General features: G+C 37.1%; 1 protein-coding gene across 6 annotated transcripts in view; it reads left to right on the top strand.

The window, feature by feature from the left end:
- Nucleotides 1-21,202, top strand: part of cpeb2 (cytoplasmic polyadenylation element binding protein 2) — a 120,780-nt gene that overhangs the window by 56,614 nt on the left and 42,964 nt on the right. For 4 of the 6 annotated variants that reach the window (XM_059988896.1, XM_059988898.1, XM_059988900.1 and 1 more), the window contains exon 4: nt 11,471-11,530. In XM_059988896.1, coding sequence (XP_059844879.1) covers nt 11,471-11,530 — 60 coding nt within the window. The remainder of the gene's footprint in view (nt 1-11,470; nt 11,531-21,202) is intronic. The other 2 variants (XM_059988897.1, XM_059988899.1) reach the window with 1 other exon arrangement.

A 21,202-nucleotide genomic window follows, 5' to 3' on the forward strand; every position in this document is an offset into this window, starting at 1 on the left:
GTTAGGTAAAGCTAAGCCACCATCTTTTTTAGATTTTTGTAATTGCCTTTTACTTAACCTGGGGTTTTTATTTTGCCACACAAATGAGGAAATTTTTGAATCAATGTTGTCAAAAAAAGATTTAGGAATAAAAATTGGTAAGGCTTGAAATAAATATAAAAATTTCGGTAAAATCATCATTTTAATAGCATTAATCCGACCAACTAATGATAGGAATAAGGGAGACCATCTTGTAGTAAGGTGTTGAATTTGATGAACCATAGGTAAAAAATTCAGTCTAAATAAATCTTTATATTTCTTGGTAATTTTTATACCTAAATAGATAAAATTATCAGTAACAACTTTAAATGGAATCCTGTCATTCAATAAAGTTTGCGCGTTTAAGGGGAATAATTCACTCTTATCTAAGTTTAATTTATAACGAGAAAAACTACCAAATTGAGCCAACAAGGATAAAATAGCGGGAATAGACCTATCAGGATCAGAAATATATAACAGCAAGTCATCAGCATAAAGTGATAATTTGTATAACTTCTCATTACGGGTAATACCAAAAATATTAGGAGATTCACTAACAGCAATGGCTAAAGGTTCTAATGTAATATTAAATAATAAAGGACTTAAAGGACAACCTTGTCTCGTACCACGAGATAATTGAAAAAAAGAGGATCTATAATTATTTGTAAGAACAGAAGCAACAGGTTTATAATATATTAATTTAATCCATGATATAAAATTAGGACTAAAATTAAAATTTCTCAATGCATTAAATAAGTATGTCCATTCAACTCTATCAAAGGCTTTTTCAGCATCTAATGAGATAACACATTCTGGGACTGTGGGTGATGGTATAAATTATATTAATCAATTTTCTAACATTAAAAAAAGAATACCGATTCTTAATGAAACCAGTTTGATCTTCTGAAATAATCTGTGATAGTACCTTTTCTAATCTAATGGCTAAAATTTTTGTAAGAATCTTAGAATCTACATTTAATAATGATATAGGGCGATAAGATGTACATAAAGTAGGATCTTTATCTTTTTTAAGAATTAGAGAGAGAGTAGCTTCATAAAAAGATTGAGGTAATCTCTTCTTAGCAAACGCATCATTAAAGATTTCACATAACCAAGGGGAAAGCAAAGAAGAAAAAGTTTTGAAAAATTCTACAATATAACCATCAGGGCCAGGAGCTTTCCCTGAAATCATTGATGAGATAGCCTCACCTATTTCGGCTATAGAGATAGGAGCATCAAACAAGCTACGATCTTCACCTATCAGTTTAGGAATATTCAAATTGTTAAAAAAAATTATCCATCATGGACAGGTCACCATCAAATTCTGATTGATATAAAGATTTATAAAAATCTTGAAAAGTGTTATTGATTTCTTTATGATCAATAGTTAAATTACCGTCTTGTTACGAATTTTAATAATTTGTCGCTTAGTCGAAATAGCTTTTAATTGATTAGCTAACAGTTTACCAGTTCGATCACTGTGAATATAGAATTGAGCCCTGGTCCTAATTAATTGATTTTCAATTGAAGAAGATAATAATAAGCTATGTTCCATTTGAAGCTCAACGCTCTTCTTATAAAGTTCTATGGTAGGAGTCACGGAATAAATCTTATCAATTTCCTTAATTTTATCCACTAATAAAGCAATATCTAAGTATCTTTGTTTCCTTTTACCAGCGGAATACGAGATAATTTATCCACGGATAAAAGCCTTGAAAGAGTCCCAAAGTATTGCTCTGTCAATTTCTTCAGTATAGTTTGTTGAGAAAAACAAGTCAATTTGCTGTTTTATGTGGGTGACAAATTCTGGGTCTTGAAGCAGAGTAGCGTTAAGTCTCCAAGATCTAGCATTATTGGAAAAGTCCGAAATCTTAATAGATAACTTCAAAGGAGCATGATCCGAAATAGTAATAGAATCATATTTACAATCAATAACATCCATTAATAACCGATGATCAATAAGGAAATAATCAATTCTAGAATAACTATGATATACATGTGAAAAAAATGAAAATTCTTTATCTTTAGGGTTCAAAAACCGCCATATTTCTGTAATTCCCGAATCAACCATAAAAGAATTAATAAATAAGGCTGATCTATTCGGAAGAGTTCGGATAGGTTTAGATCTATCCATCGAAGGATTCAAACAACAATTAAAATCTCCACCCATTATCAACATATATTCATTTAGATTAGGAAGGGAAGTAAATAAACGTTTAAAAAATTCAGGGCAGTCAAAGTTTGGAGCATAAATATTAACTAGAGCCACTTTTCGATTAAAAAGTGAACCAGTTATCAACAAAAATCTGCCCTGTGGATCAGAAATAATTTCATGATGTGTAAACAAAATTGAGGGGTCTATAAAAATAGACACACCCCTAATTTTGGCGGTACAATTTGAGTGAAATTGTTGACCCTTCCAGAACCTAAAAAAACGTTGGTTATCCTCCCTCCTAATATGGGTCTCCTGTGCAAAAATAATATTAGCGTTCAATCTATGGAATACTTTAAATATTTTTTTACGTTTAATCGGATGATTTAAACTATTAGTATTCCAAGAGATAAAGTTAATAGATTTATCCATCATGCCAATATTAGTTGTGTGTATCATAATAGGTTAAAAAGACACATAACCCATAATTCAGGAAGAAGGAAAATAGATTCAGGAGCAACCGGAGAACATGACACTTCAACAATATTAATAATTTAAAGTCGGCCCATAAACTAAAAGCAAAAAAATAAAACGTAAAAGCGTGAAAAAAGATCCCTACCCCCTCCCCCCACCCTTCGAAGGAAAGCCAAGCGGCAGGCGCATAATCTAACACTAACCTTACCCCCATTTCAAGATGGTAGCTCCATAAAAAGATTTTAAAAAACTGTATAACACCCAGATTTAAATATAGGGTTGCAAAAAGAAAACATATATCAATCAGAATGAAAAAACTAATATAATAAAACAATCATTAATAAAAAAAAGTATAAACATTAAAATTTAAAAGTGTAATATACCTTTAAAAAAAAAATTCTATATTCAAATACAAGAAAGATGACGTTTCAGAAGCAAAGACTTATGGGAAGAAGAAACGACATTTTGAAAAAGCCATCTTACAAAATATAACTGTAAATTCAGCAATCTGTTAAAAAAGTTTAATAAAAAAAAGTTATCAAAATAGGATTAAAAAAAGATTTAATAGACACTACAATATATTAAAAAAAGACTAAAAAATTCAAAACATTCGTCCCATTTCTAAGTACAGGCAAACAAATAAATGCTTATAGAAAGCAAAGTCTTATGGGAAGAAGAAACGACATCTTGAAAAAAATAAATCATTATTACAAAATATAAATGTGTATATCTGAAACAGAAAAAAGAATTAAAAAAAAATTATAAAAATTAAAAGAGCATCTATAGAACAATGATGATAGTAAAAAAAACCCAGACCCGTAGATCAGGATAAGAAGTTATAACCCAGCATCATAGGTTAATTAAAATGAGATGGCATCCTCTCTCCGAAAAATCTTCATCATGACACATAGTTCAAATTGCACTAGAAGATCTATATTCTTCAACAAATTTCTTCGCTTCTTCCGGAGTGTTGAAAAATTGCTGACTGTTGTTGTTCAGCGTAATTCTAAGCTTCGCTGGATACATTAAAGCTTGTTTAAGTCCAATCAAGTGAATCTCTGCCATCACTGGTTTAAAAGCGATTCTCGATCTCATTACATCATATGAATAATCTTCAACAATTCGAAATGTGTTAGTGTTGTAAGAAATCATACCTTTTTTACGAGCTAATCGAATTAAAAGCTCTTTCTCCTGAGGATAATAAAGGCAAACAATCACCGCTCGTGGTTTACCAGACATAGCCGAAAATCTCGCAACTCTGTGAGCGCGGTTGATAACAGGTTTAGATTGCAAACCTTCAGCACTGAAAGTTTCCCATAGTAATTTAGAGAAAAATTCAGTTAAATCACCGGACTCAACTTTTTCGGGAAACCCGATGATACGCAAATTCTGTCTGCGAGATCGATTTTCGAGATCAGTAATTTTAAACTTATACTGATCCATAGTTTTAGCATTCGACTCTACCTTCTTCTCCAGCGCTTCAATTGTACGTACTTTTTCACAAATTGATTTTTCAAGAGTCACGATCTTATCTTCATGCCGCTGAATGTCTGATGCCTGCGATTGAAGCTTAGTTTCAAGCGATCTATCACCTTCTTCAAGTTCAGATATTTTCCTGGTAAGCTTATTTTCCAAACTTGTCAATCTACTTCCCAATTTACCATCTAATCTGCCTTCCAGACCCGCAAGTTTAGCATCCAGTTTAACGTCCAAAAGACTAGAAATTGCGTCGATGGATAAAGGATCCTTAGACGATTTCTTGCTTGTAGCCATTTTAAGTTTGACAAGATTAGATCAAATATTGTTTTAGGAAGAAAAAAAAGTTAATCGAAAGTATCAACCCATGTGATTAAATTCAAAAAGATTTAATTAAAGGGTGATTATAGTTGAAAAAATGAAGAACGCCTAAAAGGCAGATGTTTATGTCGCCATCTTGAAACTCCACCCCAGTTTTCTTTTTTAAATTATTTTAAAATTTAATTTAAATTAGTTTGAAATCTATTTGCAAATGAGGTTGGGTTTTTAAAAAAAACAAGCAAGGAGGGATATTTTCTACTATTGATCTGCCGATGTATTTAGCATGGACTACTATTACTGACTGAATAAGAGTATTGTTGGCACAGCATTGTATTCTGCTTGATATGTAATTATTGGCCAGGTCATCCTAATCTTACTGAAAATGCTGGAGGAACTCAGCAGGCCAGGCAACATCTATGGGGAAAAAAGTACAGTCATTGTTTTGGGCTGAAACCCTTCAGCAGAACTGGAGAAAAATTGCTGAGGAGTAGATTTAAAAAGGTGGGGAGAGGGAGAGAGAAACATCAGGTGATAGGTAAAATCTGGGGGGGGGTGGTGGGAGGGATGAAGTAAAGAGCTGAGGTTGATTGGTTAAAGAGACAGGAGGCCATGTATAAAAGAAAAAGGAGAGAGGAGCACCAGAGGGAGGCGATGTGGGGAACACATTTTTCAGAGACACTTAAAGGGATTAGTAGTGGTATGGTTGGTACTTGGTGCAGTGTCTGAAGTGAGCCTCAATATATTCGGGTGCAGTAGGCAGAAGGCCAGGCGGGCTCAGACTTACAATGATAAGGCTTTATGGTTGCAGCCCCTTTTTGAGTTTCTCAAGGGGCTGCTGCTGAGGTTCTGGCTGCACTTTAGTCCCACGCCCCTCATACAAGCACCCAGTTCCGAAGGGGGTGGAGCGTGTGGAGGATCTCCTGGGTTTGGTCCTGGGTCTGGCCAGGATGTCCATTCACGGGTCTAAGTGGTGGAAGTGGAGGGCACTGCCCGGGTTGACTGCCCCCCCCCCTTTTCCTAGGATACATCCGTGCCCGGCTGTCCTTGGAGAGGGAGCACGCAGTCACGATGGGCACACTGGGAGATTTCCGTGAGCAGTGGGCCTCCTGAGTTATTGACTGTTTTATAGTCGGCAATAACCATATTTTAATTTGAGCATACTTAGTGTCTTGTAAATATTGGCTGTCCGTACCTTGCGTATATGTGATGTAAATACAGTTGTCCCTCTGTATCCATGGGGTTTTGGTTCTGGGAACCCCCCACCAGCAGGTGCCCATGTATAAAATGCTGTAGTATTTGCATGTAACCTACGCATGTCCTCCCGTATACTTTAAATCATCTCTAGATTACTTATAATACCTAATACAATGTAAATGTATGTAAATAGTTGTTATATTGTATTATTTAGGGAATAATGACAAGAAAAAAAGTCTGTACATGCTCAGTACAGCATTCTGGGAACACTGATGATGATGCCGATTTTCCCATGATCTTTAAGTTTTTGAGGCTGTAGTGCTTTACATAGCTAGCCAACCATCACTTACTAGCCTTAAACTCCTTCCTCTAGCTCACAACACAAGTAGCGAACGAACAAGACGCAAGGCGAACAATGCTCAAACAATGAGTAATACTTTTAATCATCTCTAGATTACAGTACTTTACGCACCCTCACAGAAACAAAGGGTGCACACCGCACAAGTAGCGAGCGAACAAGACAAGAGGCAAATAGTGCTCAAACAAAGAGTGCTGGAGAGAGAACTTCCAGGGCTTTTTTTTAAATCCTGATCCGCGGTTGGTTGAATCCACAGATGCGGAACCCGTGGATACGGAGGGCCGACTGTAAATGTTTGTAGCTTTGTATAAAAAAAAGAGGGAGACAATGGTCAGGCAAGGAGATAAGGTGAAAGAGGGGAAAGGGGATGGGTCTGTTGTGGTCATTTATTATGTTCTGTGCTCCTGGTGTGGCTTCCTGTCTATGGTGAGACATGACTTGGATTGGGACACTGCTTCGCCAAGCATCTGTGCTCTGTCCCCAGAAGAAGCAGGATCTCCCAGTGGCCACCCATTTTAATTCCACTTCCCATTCCGATATGTCTATCCATTGCCTCATCCACTGTCATGATGAGGCCACGTTTAGGTTGGAGGAACAACACCTCTTACTCTGTTTGAATACCCTCCAACCTGATGGCAGGAACATCGATTTCTCAAACTCTGGTAATGCCCATTCCCCCCCCCCCCACAATTTCCCATCCCCTTTTTCCCCACCCTCACGTTATCTCCTTCCCTGCCAATCACCTCCCTCTGGTGCTGCTACCCCTTTTTCTTTCTTCCATGGCCTTCTGTGTCTTTCACCAATCAACTTCCCAGCTTTTTATTTCATTCCTCCCCCTCCAAGTTTTGCAAATCACCTGGTGTTTCTCTCTCTTTCCCCCTTCCCCCACCTTTTTACATGTGCCCCTCAGCTTTTTTTCGCCAGTCCTGCTGAAGGGTTTCGGCCCTAAATATCGACTGTACTTTTTTCCATTGATACTACCTGGCCTGCTGAGTTCCGCCGGCATTTTGTGCGAGTTGCTCGGATTTCCAGCATCTGCAGATTTTCTCCTGTTTGTGATCCTAATCTTGCTGTCCACTTGCACTCACAATTTACAGATGGGAAAGTTTGATATGGGAGTTGTTTAAAGGATCCTCCCACTTACTCACTGAACTTACTTGGCCTTAAATATAATCAGAATTTCCTTCCACTGTCCTTTGAGGATAAGACCCTAAAAGGGGGGTTCCCAACCTTTTATGCAATGGACCCCTACTGTTACTGGGAGGGTCTGTGGATTCCAGGTTGGGAATCTGTGTTCTAAAAGGAGTAGAGTATTTTTCTTTTGTCTGAAATGGGTAACTCCTTATTTTTAACTGGTGACTATAATTCTTGATTCTCCCAGAAGAAGCATCTTCTCCACATCCATCCTGTAAAGATCTGTCAGGATCTTGTATAATTTTGTCAGGCCTCATTCTGCACTTCTAAACTCCAGCAGATACAAGTTTGGCCACTTCAACTTTCCTTGTGAGACAACTTATCAATTCTAGGAATTTGTTGCCTCTGAATTACTTCAAGGGAGGATCCATGCTGTGTATATTTCTCCAAATATGGTCTCATACACACCCTCTAACTAAAAGTATTACTTTTCTCTATTCCCTCCTACTAACAATAATAACCTAGTTTTCATGATGACTTGCCATGTTTTCCCATGCTGAAATCTTATACCAGGTCCCAGTTCCAAGCCACGTGGATCACCACACATTACATCTTGCCAACCAGAAAAAAGCCAATAATAACTTCCTATATTTTATCCACACCAATCTGCTATCTCAAATTTGAATTTTTATTTTTTATTGTGATATTTACTGTTCCTAATTAATAAATGGTTCGACTTCACCTGCAGTACCTCTTACAACTTCAAAGAATTTGGGTATATTTGTTAAGTATAGTTGCCATTTCCTTTTCTCAAATCCATGTTAGCATTGCAGCTAACTTTGAATTTTGCCTTAATAGTTTCTAATACCATCCCACTCCTTCCACGGCAGACATTAAGCTTCATTTCCCATCTTTACTGAATAAAGGAATTAGAGTCACCATTTTCCAATCTAATTATTCCCAGCTTGTCAAGAAATAAAATCAATCTTCTGTTTATAGTCAAACTCCTCCATCTTTGTAGTGTATTGGCACATCCTCTTTAGAAAAATTTTCATCTCACTCTTGTGCATTTCCTCCTAACACATTCATTTGCAATATTTGTTGTTACCTGTACTGCGGTACTGTGGAAAATCTTGTGTCTCATGCTGTTCATATAGATCAATTCATTACACAGTGCATTGAGGTAATACAAGGTAAAACAAAAAACAAAACACACAAAGTGTTAGAGTTTCAAAGAAAGTATAGTGTAAGTAAGCACTCGGTGCAAGAGTTAGGTCAAGAATCCAACTTGTACTAGGAAACCATTCAATAGTCTTATAACAGCAAGGTATACAGTGCCTATAAAATGCATACCCCCCCCCCCCCCGGAAGTTTTCATGTTTTATTGTTTTGCAACATTGAATCTTAGATTTAATTTGGCTTTTTTGACACTGATCAACAGAAAAAAAAACTTGTCAAAGTGAAAATGGATCTCTACAAAGTGATCCAAACTAATTACAAATATAAAACACAAAATAATTGTTGACACATTCATTGGTGCAGCCAATTGGTTTTAGAAGTCATATAATTAGTTAAACAGAGATCACCAGTGTGCATTCAAGGTGTTTCAATTGATTGTAGTAAAAATACACCTGTATCTGGAAGGTCCAACTGCTGGTGATTCAATATCCTGGCAAAAACTACACCAGGAAGACAAAAGAACACTCCAAGCAACTCCACGAAAAGGTTATTGAAAAACACAAGTCAGCTGATGGATACAAGAAAATTTCCAAGTCATGGAATATCCCTTTGAGTACGGTTAAGTCAGTCATCAAGAAATAGAAAGAATATGGCATAGCTGTATACATGCCGAGGGCAAGCCGTCCTCAAAATCTGATTGCCTGTGCAAAAAGGGGCTAGTGGTGAGAGAGACCATCAAGAGATCTGTGAAGACTCTGGAGGAGTTACAAGCTTCAGTGGCTGAGATGGGAGAGGGGTAAAGAGAAAGCCACTGTTGAAAAAACATATGAAATCTCAGCTAGAGTAACGAAAACAGTTCTCCAGTTCAGTTTGGCCTAAAATGTCAACTGTACTATTTTTCTTGGATGCTGCCTGGCCTGTTGAGTTCCTCCAGCATTTTGTGTGTGTTGCTTGGATTTCCAGCATCTGCAGATTTTCTCTTGTTTACGAATCACCAGTAAGCTTTCTTAGCCCTGATGTCAAATGTGGTTTGACCAGGACAAGTTATTAATGATCTTTCTTAATAACTTGAAGCTCTTGATTGTGACTTCAGCAACATTAGTGTAAACAGGATTATGTACACTGCCCTGCTCCTTCCCTACCCCCATCTCACTTTCTGAAATCAATGACCAGCACATTGTTTTGCTGACATTGTAGGGTACAGTCATTATGCCATGTATTTTGGCTCTGTATTCCTTTCTGTACTTTGACTTATGGTTATTTGAGATACAACCCACTATGGTGATGTCACCTGCAAACTTGTAAATGGAATTAGAATCTGACCACGCAGTCATGATTGTACAGGGAGTAAAGTAGGAGGCTAAGGACGCAGTGTTGAGGGTAATTATGGTGGAGCTATTGCTGTATTATATTAGAGGTCAGGAAGTCAACATCCAATTGCAAAGTAAACTGTTGAGTCTGGGGTCTGGGACTTTGGAAATGAGTTTGCTTGGAGTTTTAGTATTGACGGTGAAATTATAGTCAATAAACAATAGTCTTATGCAATACACAGAAAATGCTGGAGGAGTTCGGCAGGCTAGGCAGCATCTATGGAAGAGAGTACAGTTGACGTGTCAGACTGAGACCTGATGAAGGATCTTGGCCTAAACTTTAACTGTACTCTTTTCCATAGATGCCACCTGGCCTTCTGAGTTCCTCCAGCATTTTGTGTGTGTTGCTTGAACTTCCATCATCTGCAGATTTTCTCTTCGTTGTGAGTAGTGTTTCATGTATCTTTCCTGTCCAGATGCTCCTGAAATGGGTGTAGTGCCATGGAGATGGCATCCACTGTATCTGTTGTGGCAGTAGGCAAACTTCAGTAGATTGAAGTTGTCTTGGAGGCTGAAGTTAATGTTTGTCGTAACCAGCCTCTCAAAGTTAATGATGGTGGATGGCAGAGCCACTGAGTGGTAGTGATTAAAACAGGTTACCCTTTTTTTTTAAAAGGTATCAGGATGATAATGGTCTTAAACCAGCTGAGAAGCTCAGATGAAAGCAGAGAGAGCTTAAAAAATATCTGCAAATGCTCCCACCAATTGATCTGTACAGGATCTTAGGACACGGGCAGGAACACCCGCTTCAGTGGGTTCACTCTCTAGAAGTTACAGTGACTGTGCATTCATGTGCAATCGAGGCTGATGGAGTGGGTGTTGACAGTCCAGGCCTCTTCTGTTCAAAACATATAGAACACATTAAACTCATTGGGAAGTGTTGTGCTGTTGTCAGCAATGCTTGTTATAACACATAAACCCTGCTGCAACTGACTGTTGGTCCATGACTTGATTTTGAACTTGTAATGTCTCTGGGCATCTCTGATAGCTTTATGGAGATCATTTCTCAATTTCTTATGAAGGTTAGGGTCACCTGATTTCAGTCCCAGATGCTCAACAGTCTGCTTGTAGCTTGTGTTTCCTTACCATGTTTTGTTGGCCTGATCTTTCCACTTTGCTCTCTTTTGTGAAGCTCCTTTCCAAGCTTTTGTTCATTGATATACTTTTCTCTTTTTACTGTTATTGACTATTCCAAAACTGCTTTGGAATATTTTGAGGATTTTTGTCAGACAAATTAAACTTCAGCTTTTATAGCCACAGTGAAGATTGAAGCTGCTGCAAAAGTAACAATTTTACTAAATATAAATTGTGCCTAAAGTAGAAAGATTATCATGGGTCTTTGTGGTAACTTCGAACTCATTTCACAACCCTGTGTCCAGAAGGGAGAGAAATTTAGATAAACCAAAATACTGTGGCTTTGATGAATAGTTTCTGTTGTAAGGCAAGGAGGAGTCATACTTAAAATTATAGGGGTCTGTAAGGTTTAAACAACATTGAGAAAATGCTTCCAAAAAGGAAAAAAAAAATTAAAAAACACACATAAGTTTAGCTGTTTCCAGCTGCCAGGTAGAAGTAGGGAAAATTTGAGAGAATATTTTAAAAAAAACTGAATCCATTTTCTCTCATTTGAGCTTCTATGGAAGTTACCAGCAGAGCGCAAGGGAAAGAATATGGTTGAGTAACCAGGGTCGATTTTTTTTAAAAATGTATTTTTAATTCAATAATTTGGTACTGATATGTTGCATTTTCCCTTTCATTTAGAAAGTGTTAATTATGTTATTTGCCCTATTCCAGGTCGTTTTGGATATCCCCATCCAGGAACTGACAATTTTCTGATGCTTAATGGTAAGTATTGTGAGTATTATATTTTTCCTTTGTTATTATCAGGAAGCCACATTGATTGGCAGCACATGAAACACATTACGGGATGTGGAATGGGCAACTGGTGAAAGTTCAATGGCAGTATTAACTTGCAGCAGCACTATAGTGGTAAAAATGCGCATGACCTGAATTTCAGTTTTGAAATTGATTTCTTTGTTATCTTTGTAATCTCATAATTTAGTTCATTTGTTTCTACATCTGTAATATTACCTTCATTCAGTATGTTTTGTATGAACTAAGCTTGATTTCAAATGGTGCATTAATAAAGTGTGTACTTGCGGGCAAGAAGGCAGAATGACAAACTTTTAGACGATAAGAGAAATCCAGTACAGGTTTAAAAAGCAGAACAGAAATACTTAATAGCAAAATGTTTTCTGTGTATAACTGTAGGCAAATAAAATGACTAATAGAGAACAGATGAGTTGTTTCTTTACTTAATGGAATATTGAATGGTTATCCACTAACAGTTGTTTCGGACTCTCAGCTATTCACTTTTTTTTAAAAAAAGGTTTGGTTAATACATCAAATGCATAGCTTGCTGATGGCGAGGAAAATGGGAGATATTGTAGGCAAGATAGAGGGAAGTATACAATTAGAAAAGTCTAATGAGATTCTGACAACATAACTTGGGAAAGATGCACAGTCCTGAAGGGAGTGGAATCTTTATTTAGTAAAATAATAGTAAGGTTTCCAAAGAAAAAGAATATTCAAATTAAGGTTCCTGTCACAGAATTCACAACCAGAGTAATCAGATAACAGTTTTTGAGATATTAAAGAGACCAGATTGGCTGCACTTCCTAGTATGTTCCTTGGTTGTGGAGCCTTAAAAGTAGGGTACATGATCTACAATTGGAGCTCTTTGAAAGTTGAAAATAATTACATATGCAGAGTGGTAAAATGTGAAGTAATCTATTCAATCAATCTTTAATTTTAAGTCTTAGTTTTTTTTGTTAATTAAAAGTATAAAGTAGTATGAGACAAAGACTGGTGATTATTTGGTGACAGTCATTAAATGATGAAAGGATATGCACACTCCAATATTTTTAATAGTACCTATAAGGCTACGTCCACACTACACCAGATAAATCCGTAACCGAAGCTTTTTCTCTTCGTTTTTACCCTCCGTCCACACTAAAATGGCGTTTTCGTCCCCCGAAACCGAAGCTTTTAAGAAACGCTGTCCAGGGTGTGTAATTTTGAAAATGCTGCTTGGGCAGATCAGTGTGGATGGGGTAACCAGAGAAATCTGAAAACGCTGTCAGACAGCAGCATGCCATTTTATTGTTTTCCTGAACGCAACCCCCCACACAATCTAACAATTTCAGGACAGAGGGCAACAAGAATAAAGCCAAAAGAGTTAGAAATGTACTCACTAAATACTTTGACCCATAACTTACTGAATAAATAAGTATTCTCACTTGGCCCTGTTTTCTGTCCTTGCTTGTATGATGGTGGTTTACCTATTTATTCAAGTACTTCTCTGCCAATAGATGTATAACAGCCTAATGTAACATTGTATGGAAATACAAAATAATACTGATGCAGACATGTTTTACACATTTAACAAGGTGCTTTATGAATGCAACAGAGTTAGTCAGTTTTTCAAAGTTCGTCGTCAGCCGGTTCATACTGTCCGTGAACTCCCTGTCGGTTGCCTCCATACGCTCCAGTATTTGTTTTTTTTTTACTTTTAAGCCCTCCTGTGCGAGAGCCAGCAGCTGCCCATCTTTTAAGTTTCTCCAGTCTGTAACTGCACAAAAGCGCACTTTCACAGTGAGATTCAACACCAAACATGTTGCTTGTTTTCTGTAGATGTGCCCTGCGCATGCGCAGTAGGAGGAGATTCGCCAAAATCTCCGTTATATTTTTTTAAAAAGTGAGGTAATGTCCAAAGCTTCAAAGTCCATTTAGGAATCGGCTGACGGAGGGGAAGAAGCTGTTCCTGAATCGCTGAGTGTGTGTGTTCAGGTTTCTGTACCTCCTACCTGCCCTGGGTGCTGGAGGTCCTTAATAATCGATGTTGCCTTCTGAGACTCCTCTCCCTAAAGATATCCTGGGTACTTTGATGGCTAGTGCCGTTTGGAATTCATTTTATATTGTATATTCAGGTTTTTGAGAAGTTGTATGGTTGTCAATCTAGATGTGCCTAACACTACATTTTTTGTTCAGTTCAGAGTACTTGTTATTCTGATTATGGCAGTTTATTTTACTTCTAGAAGTAGAATCTATTTGATGTATGTACAGAGTTATTTTAATCATTTAGCAAAGCAAAAAATATATGTTGGACATTAGAAGTAAAAATCAAAGCTTCTGGTAATAGTCTTTGAAGCGTACAGCAGCTGTGAAGACATTTAACAAATGTGATAGATAACAGTCGAAGACACTGACATAGACCAGACAAGTATACTATCCCCTGTGCTAGCCAGGATCACCCTTTGGCCAATCATTTCAGAATTTATTACCACTGATTTACAGTGCCTTGTAAAAGTATTCAGCCACCCAGCCATTTGTTCACATGTACTGCAATCAGGGATTTTGATCAATTTAATGGAGAATTTTTATTTGTTAATCACATGTTCCTTTTTTCTCACAGTAGAGCCCAAAAAACGGAAAACTGTAAAGTGCAAAAAACTTTAAAATTCAAAAACTGAAATGTCCGCAATTCAAAAGTATTCATCCTCCTCTACTTAGTATTTAGTTGAACAACCTCTTGTAGCCATTACAGCCAGTAGTCTTCTGGAGAAATCTCTGTTAGCTTTACACAATGTGATGAAGTAAGGTTTGCCCTTTCCTCCTCGCAAAATTGTTTAAGCTGTGACAGGTTAGTTAGGGAGTGGCATTAGACAGCAATCTTGAGGTCTTGCCAGAGATGTTCGATTGAGTTGTCAGGACACTGGGCACTAAAGAACATCAGTTTTCCTCATTTGAAGCTCTCCATGATTCCTCTGGCAGTGTGCTTTGGGTCATTGTCCTGCTGAAAGATGAACTTCCTCTCCACTTCGGGCTTTCTGGCAGAGGCTAACAGGTTTTTATCCAGGATCTTTCTGGATTTAGCAGCATTCATCTTTCCATCCATCCTGACCAGATTTCCAGTCCCTGCAGCTAAAAGGTTCTCCCATAGCATGATGCTACCTCCACCATGCTTTACAGTAGAGATGATGTTACCTGGCTGATGCATGGTATTAGATTTATACCACTGTGGTGCTTAGTGTTGAAGCTAAAAAGTTCCACTTTAGTCTCAATCAACCACAAGACTTTTTCACAGGTGACATTTTGCCAAGTCTTTATGGGCAAGGATATGCTTTTTTTAAAAAAAAGCCAGGGCTTTTTCTTTGCCACTCTTCTATAAATATCTATTTTGAGATTGGAACCATGACCTTCATCTCCACTTGCGACCACTGACTTCTGCAGCTCATTCAGTGACTGTTGGTGTCACAGTAGCCTCTCTTACAGGTGCCATTCTTCTCTGGCAACTAAGTTTAGAGGGGAAGCCTGAACTAGACAGTGTGGCTGTGGTTTCATATTTTTTCCACTTTTTCCTGTATGGACTGCACTAAGTTCCAAGGTATATTCAGTATCTTGTACCCTTGAGATGATCTTGTACACTTTCCCAGGTCTGTGCTTTTTATTATCATTTTCCTGACCTGCCTTGAATGTTCTTCTGTCTTTATTTTGGTTTGTTGAAAATCTACCATACTATTGGACCTTACGGAGAGAGGAGGTATTTATTCTTATGAATTCATTGAAAACAAGTGATCCTCCAATTTTCTACATCAGCAAATTGAGTGAGTTGGTAAAGTAATATATCTCCCCTGAGGAAAGTTAGTGTAGTAATTACAAAGGGGATGAATACTTTTTCAACCTCACAATGTTGGTTTTTAATTTTTAGTAAATTGTTGACAGGCTTTGGAATGTTTCTTTTGATTTGACTTGATACACAATGTTTTGTAGATTAGGTCAAAAAATCCTACTTCAATATATTTAAAATTTTGAAAACAAGACAGTAAAGTGTGAAAGTAGTTGTGGGTGCTGAATACTCTTCCAAGGCATTGTATATATTATGTGAAGTTTATTGATATGCAGCAGTTGTACAGTACAAAGACACAAAATCAAAAAAATTACAAAAATAAAGAGTGCTAATAAAGAAAGGATTATTGAAGTAGTATTCATATGTTCACTTCCCTTTCCAACACAAACATGTCTGCCCATGGCTGAATGAAAATTAGCAGAACAAGACCTTGTATTCTGCTTGGGCAACCTGGCAGTATGAACATTAAGTTCTCAAACTTCTGGCAACCACTACCCCACTGTACCTTCTTCCTTTCTACATTTTTTACTCTCTTGATTCAGCTGGCCCCCTCCTCAATTTTTTACCTTTCCCACGTCCATCACCCATACACCGCCCACTAGCTCCTCTCTCTACCTCCCTTTTTTTCCAAGCCCCACCATCCTCTTAAATCAGATTCCATTATTTTCAGCACTATATCACTTATATCTGTCACCTCTCAGCTTCTGACATCATTCCTGCCCTCATCACCCCCTCACCTGGATGCACCAATCACCTATCCGCTCTTGATTCTTCCTTTCCCTTCAGATTTTACACTAGCTATCTTTTTCTTTCACCTGAACCTTTCCAGTTCAGGTGAAGGGTCTTGACCTGAAATGTCAGCTGTCCATTTCACTCCATAGATACTACTTGACCTGCTGAGTCCCTCTAGCTCTTTGTGTTGCTCAAAAAAATTATTCAAGGTCTTTAAGCATTCTCTGTAATTTGGTTCACTTATTGTGAAAATGTGCCATATTATGCCAGTAAAATTGTCTAGTGTAACAAAGTGACTTAGTTACTTTTTATTATGAATGTTTACTCTTTGATGTAAGTGAGAATTAGCAATGACATTCTCTAGAAAACACAGTGTAAGACATTGAACTATATCTGAAGATGTGAGATTATCTATATAATCAAATTTTCTCATTACTCAAGCTAACATACCTGCACATCTGTATGTTGGCCTATAGTGACTTGTACATGAAACACCTACAGTTTTAAGAAAAAGATTGTAAACCCCTTGCAATTACCTGATTTTCTGCATTAATGATAGGAACAATTTGAATTGTTGGTGTTATTAGTTTAGGCAGACTGTCTATTATTGCGATGAATCTCAGATCACATTTTGAGTAATTAATGCAGAAAACCAGGTCATTGCAAAGGGTTCACATACTTTCTCTTGCAACTATACATCCCTTTGAACATTACTACCCAATTGGTCACTACTTTAAAGTCAGTTTTCTGTTTTGTGTGACCATCCACATTGGTAAATGTAGTTACATTTTATCTGCTGCATTCTCACTTATTGTGCTTGCTAATATCCTTAAGTCTTTTAATTTCCTACACCAGTCATCTCACTTAATTTAGTCTTATCAGCAAATGTGTTAATATATTTGGTCATCTCAGTTAAATCATTATTCTAGGTTGTGAATAACTAGAACCAAACACTAATTATGGTAGTATCCCAGTTGGCTCTGCCAAACTGAAAAGGATCTGAGGATCTGTTTATTCCCACTCTGTCCTTTTGTCAGTAACCAATCAAGTTGACATGTTACCTTCATTTCATTGTGTGCTAAATGTGTGGCTAATCTCTTGTAATACTTTTGTAAATTTAAATTCACCGCATTCACAAGTTTCTCTCCATTAGTATTGTACTGATCAGATCTTCAAAAATCTCCAGTATATCAGTTGAACTTAATTTTCCATTCCTAAGTGCATGTTGACTCAGCTCACCATTCCCCACACCCCACCTACCAAGGTGTTCCCCTGCCATGGTGCACTTCATTTTAGATTTCATCTGAACTGGCCAATTCTGTAACAGACCAGAATCACTGTTCAAATTCAACCATTTTAAATTAAGGTTAGATTCTAAGAACTAAAATCTATTAAGATGGGCAATACAATGCTGTTCTTTGAGCCTGTGTGGATTAATTCGAACAGTGTAGAAGGCCAAAGATTGAGTGGGATAGTGAATTAAAACAATATATAATGGGCTATCTACAGATTGAATGGTGGTGTTGTGCAGGGTAGTTGTCCTGTCCCTGTTTGGTTCTCAAATTTGCATTTCCTTTTGAGGTTAACAAGCTTCACCAGGTACTCAGCTACACCAACTCTATTACTTGGTCACTGTTGGTCTCTATCTGATTTTTGTTTTCCCTGGTCTTAAGACATTTAATTTTTAACTTCTCTCAGTTCTGATGTAATATTAACTCTGTTTCAGTTTCCACAGATGCTATCTTGCTTGCAGAATATTTCCAACATTGTTTTTTTTGACGTTTTTATCAACTGTGAGTAGGATTCCCACGTGAATTGAACATGATGCTCTTAGAAAATCCACAAAGTCTTTGTTTGGTGTTCAAAATCTTTTGAAGACTTTTGTAGAGTTGTGTATACTGCATTCTATTTTATGGGGTTGGTAATTCTAGAGCAGGACAGTTTGCTGAAGCTGGCCACTGGCTGGTTCTTAGAACTGTTGTGTAACGTGCTGCAGAAACTATGACTCACTGCATCACATCATTCCCAAGAAAGGTCAGTGGTATAGATGTGAAGAGAATGTGCCACACAAGGAAGAAAAATTCATATCAAAATGTCACATGTGGAGCTTACTTTTTCTGCATCAGGGAATGGTCTATTTTTAGTCTGACCTTCACAGTTGTATAAACTTTCCTTCTAACATTGAGTGAAATTCTTGGATATGTATAATTTCCCTTTGTAAAGAATTGAGTTGTTTTGATGCCTTTTAATAGATAGGTGCTTATTGTATCTATAGGTGATTTGTTTATTAATAAAAATTCCAGAAGCATAAACTTGTTTTAGATGTAAATTAATTATACAATTCATAGTTAAATTGCCACTTGTAATAATATATAATTACTCTATGGTGTTAGCAGTCTAATCTAAGTAATAAATGGACCTGTTGTTAAGCAATTTTAAAAGGATGGGGTAATATTTGTTCTGCTAAGGCTCATAGTTCAGAAAAAAATGAAGGAGTGGTAACCTGTTACCTTTATTTACAGAATGTGATTCAATTCAAAGTGCCTTTTGTGCACTTTTAATAGTTAGGATTGTCAGCACTAACTGGAAAATCTCTTTGAAATCTGAATATGAACTGTCTAAGTGGTTATGAAGTATGTGAAATATTAAAATATCAACAACCTCTATTTATGTTGTCCCAGGCACTGCTATTGCAAAAAAAAATAATAGGCACATAAAGGAGCTTATGACAGCAGGAAGTTTAGGGTTTGGTTTTAGCAGTTTTCTGGAGTATATAGAAAGAAAAACAACTAGAGAAGTTGAAAGGTTTCAAGAACTTAGAAGTGTCGGCCATTTAAAGTACAGCCATCAATAGTGAATTGGTTAAAATGGATTAGGTACAAAATCATAATTAACAAAACCCAGATTCTTTTGTGTAGGGTTCTGTTTCTGGGGGAAATTTCAGAGATAAGGTGGGATAAGGCATAAGAAATCAAATTGTGAGAGGAGAAATAGTTAAGGATGCTATGCAAATATTGAGTTTGATACTACTGGTAAAAATGTGCTTGCATGACAATGTAGTGTCAAATTTAAAACTTTTGAATGCCAGAAAAAAGATTAAGCTACACATATTGCTAACATTTTTCCTGGTTGAGTGAGGGCACCTTGATGCAAGAATGGTCATGGTTAAAGTAATGCTGTCCTAAATCCTACATTTCAGTTTTTAATAAAGAAATGTAAGGTGTTGATGAGCAAATTGATGTGTGACTGATATTCAAAATCTCCACAATGATTTTACAGGATATATTGTATGTATAAAACTGACTATGATTACATTCTCAGCAGCAGAGTAGCTGGAAGGGATACATTATAAAGAAGAGGAATTTGTCAAAAGACTCTTTGCTCCTTTTAAAAATCGAGGAAGGTTTTTGTAGGGTTTATTACAATATACAGTTGCAAGAAAAGGGTTGTGAATCCTTTGCAATTACCTGGTTTTCTGCATTAAATACTCATAAGGTATGGTCTGATTTTCATCTAAATCACAATAATAGACAAACACAGTCTGGCTAAACTAATAACTCACAAACAATTGTACTTTTCATCAACAATGAGAACAGTATTTAAACAATCACAGTCCTAGTTTCAAAAAAAGTACGCCACCTCTGGGGTAATGCCTTGTGCAAAAGCTCCTTGGAATCAGGTGTTCCAATCAATGAGATGAGATTGGAGTATGGATTGTAGAGACATCCTGCCCTGTATATAACAAAAGACACACCAAGTCAGGTTACTGACAGATCCTGCTCTTCAGAAGAAAGATTTGTTTGTGCATCATGCCTCGATCACAACTACTTTCAGAGGACCTTAGAAGAATTGTAGAGATGCATCAAGCAGGAAAAGGCTACAAAAGCATTTCTAAAGACCTAAGTGTTCATCAGTCCACAGTAAAATAAATAGTCTACACATTGAGGAAATTCAGTACTGTTTGCTACTGTCCCTAGAAGTGGGCTTCCTACCAAGAGCACAACATGCAATGCTGAAGGAAGTGGAAAAAGAACCCAAGTGTAAGAGCAGAAGACCTGCAAAAATCTCTAGAACTTGCTAAATTCTCTGTATATGGAAGGGCATCATCGTGGAAGCCACTACACTCCAAAAAAAAACATGGATACATATCTCAAATTTGCAAAAGACCACAATATTTGACAATGCTTCTGGGTCAATGTTCTGTTGTGGACAGATGAGACAAAAGTTGAACTTTTTGGCAGAAATGCACAGTGCTATATTTAGAGGAAAAAGGGCACTACACAGGAACACCAAAACCTCATCTCAACTATGAAGCATGCTGGAAGGTGCATCATGATTTGGGGCAGCTTTGCTGCCTCAGCCTGAACAGCTTGCAGTCGTTGAGGGAACAATCAATTCAAAAATTGTATCAAGACACTTTATAGGAGAATGTCAGGGTAGCAGTCCATCGTCTGAAGCTTAGTAGAAGTTGGATGGTGCAACAAGACAATGATCCAAAATAGGAGTAAATCAACAACAGAATGGTTTAAAAAGAAGAAAATTAGTGTTTTGAAATGCCCAAGTCAAGACCTTACACCAATTGAGATGCTGTGTCATGACCTGAAGAGGGCTGTTCATTCAAGGTGTCTCAGAAATATTGATGAATTAAAACAGTTTTGTATGGAGGAATGGTTCAAAATTACTCCTTGCCGTTGTGCAAGGCTGATCAGCAGCTATGGGAAACATTTGGTGGAGGCTTTTGCTGCTAAGGAAGGTTCTACCGGGGTTCACATACTTCCAGCCTGGACTGTGAAGGATTAAGCAAGGTGTTCAATAAAGACATAAAAAGTATAATTGTTTGTATTATTAGTTTAGGCAGTTGGTGTTTGTCTATTATTGTGACTTTGGCGAAGATCAGACTTTCTTGCAACTGCATATCAAAATTATTCATTCTGGTCATCTTTGTGCTTGGAACTGGTACCTATTTTGAAACAATTTAATTTTGGGATATGAAATAGACATGTTCTTTAGCGAACTCTTCGGGAACATAGTAGGCTCTATCACCAGTCATATAAGTTAGCAATATTCATATCCAGGAAGATTTGCTTTGTCCGCACAACACAAAT

The sequence above is a fragment of the Hypanus sabinus genome, chromosome 14, assembly GCF_030144855.1.
Source record: "Hypanus sabinus isolate sHypSab1 chromosome 14, sHypSab1.hap1, whole genome shotgun sequence".
Classification (NCBI taxonomy): Eukaryota; Metazoa; Chordata; class Chondrichthyes; order Myliobatiformes; family Dasyatidae; genus Hypanus; species Hypanus sabinus.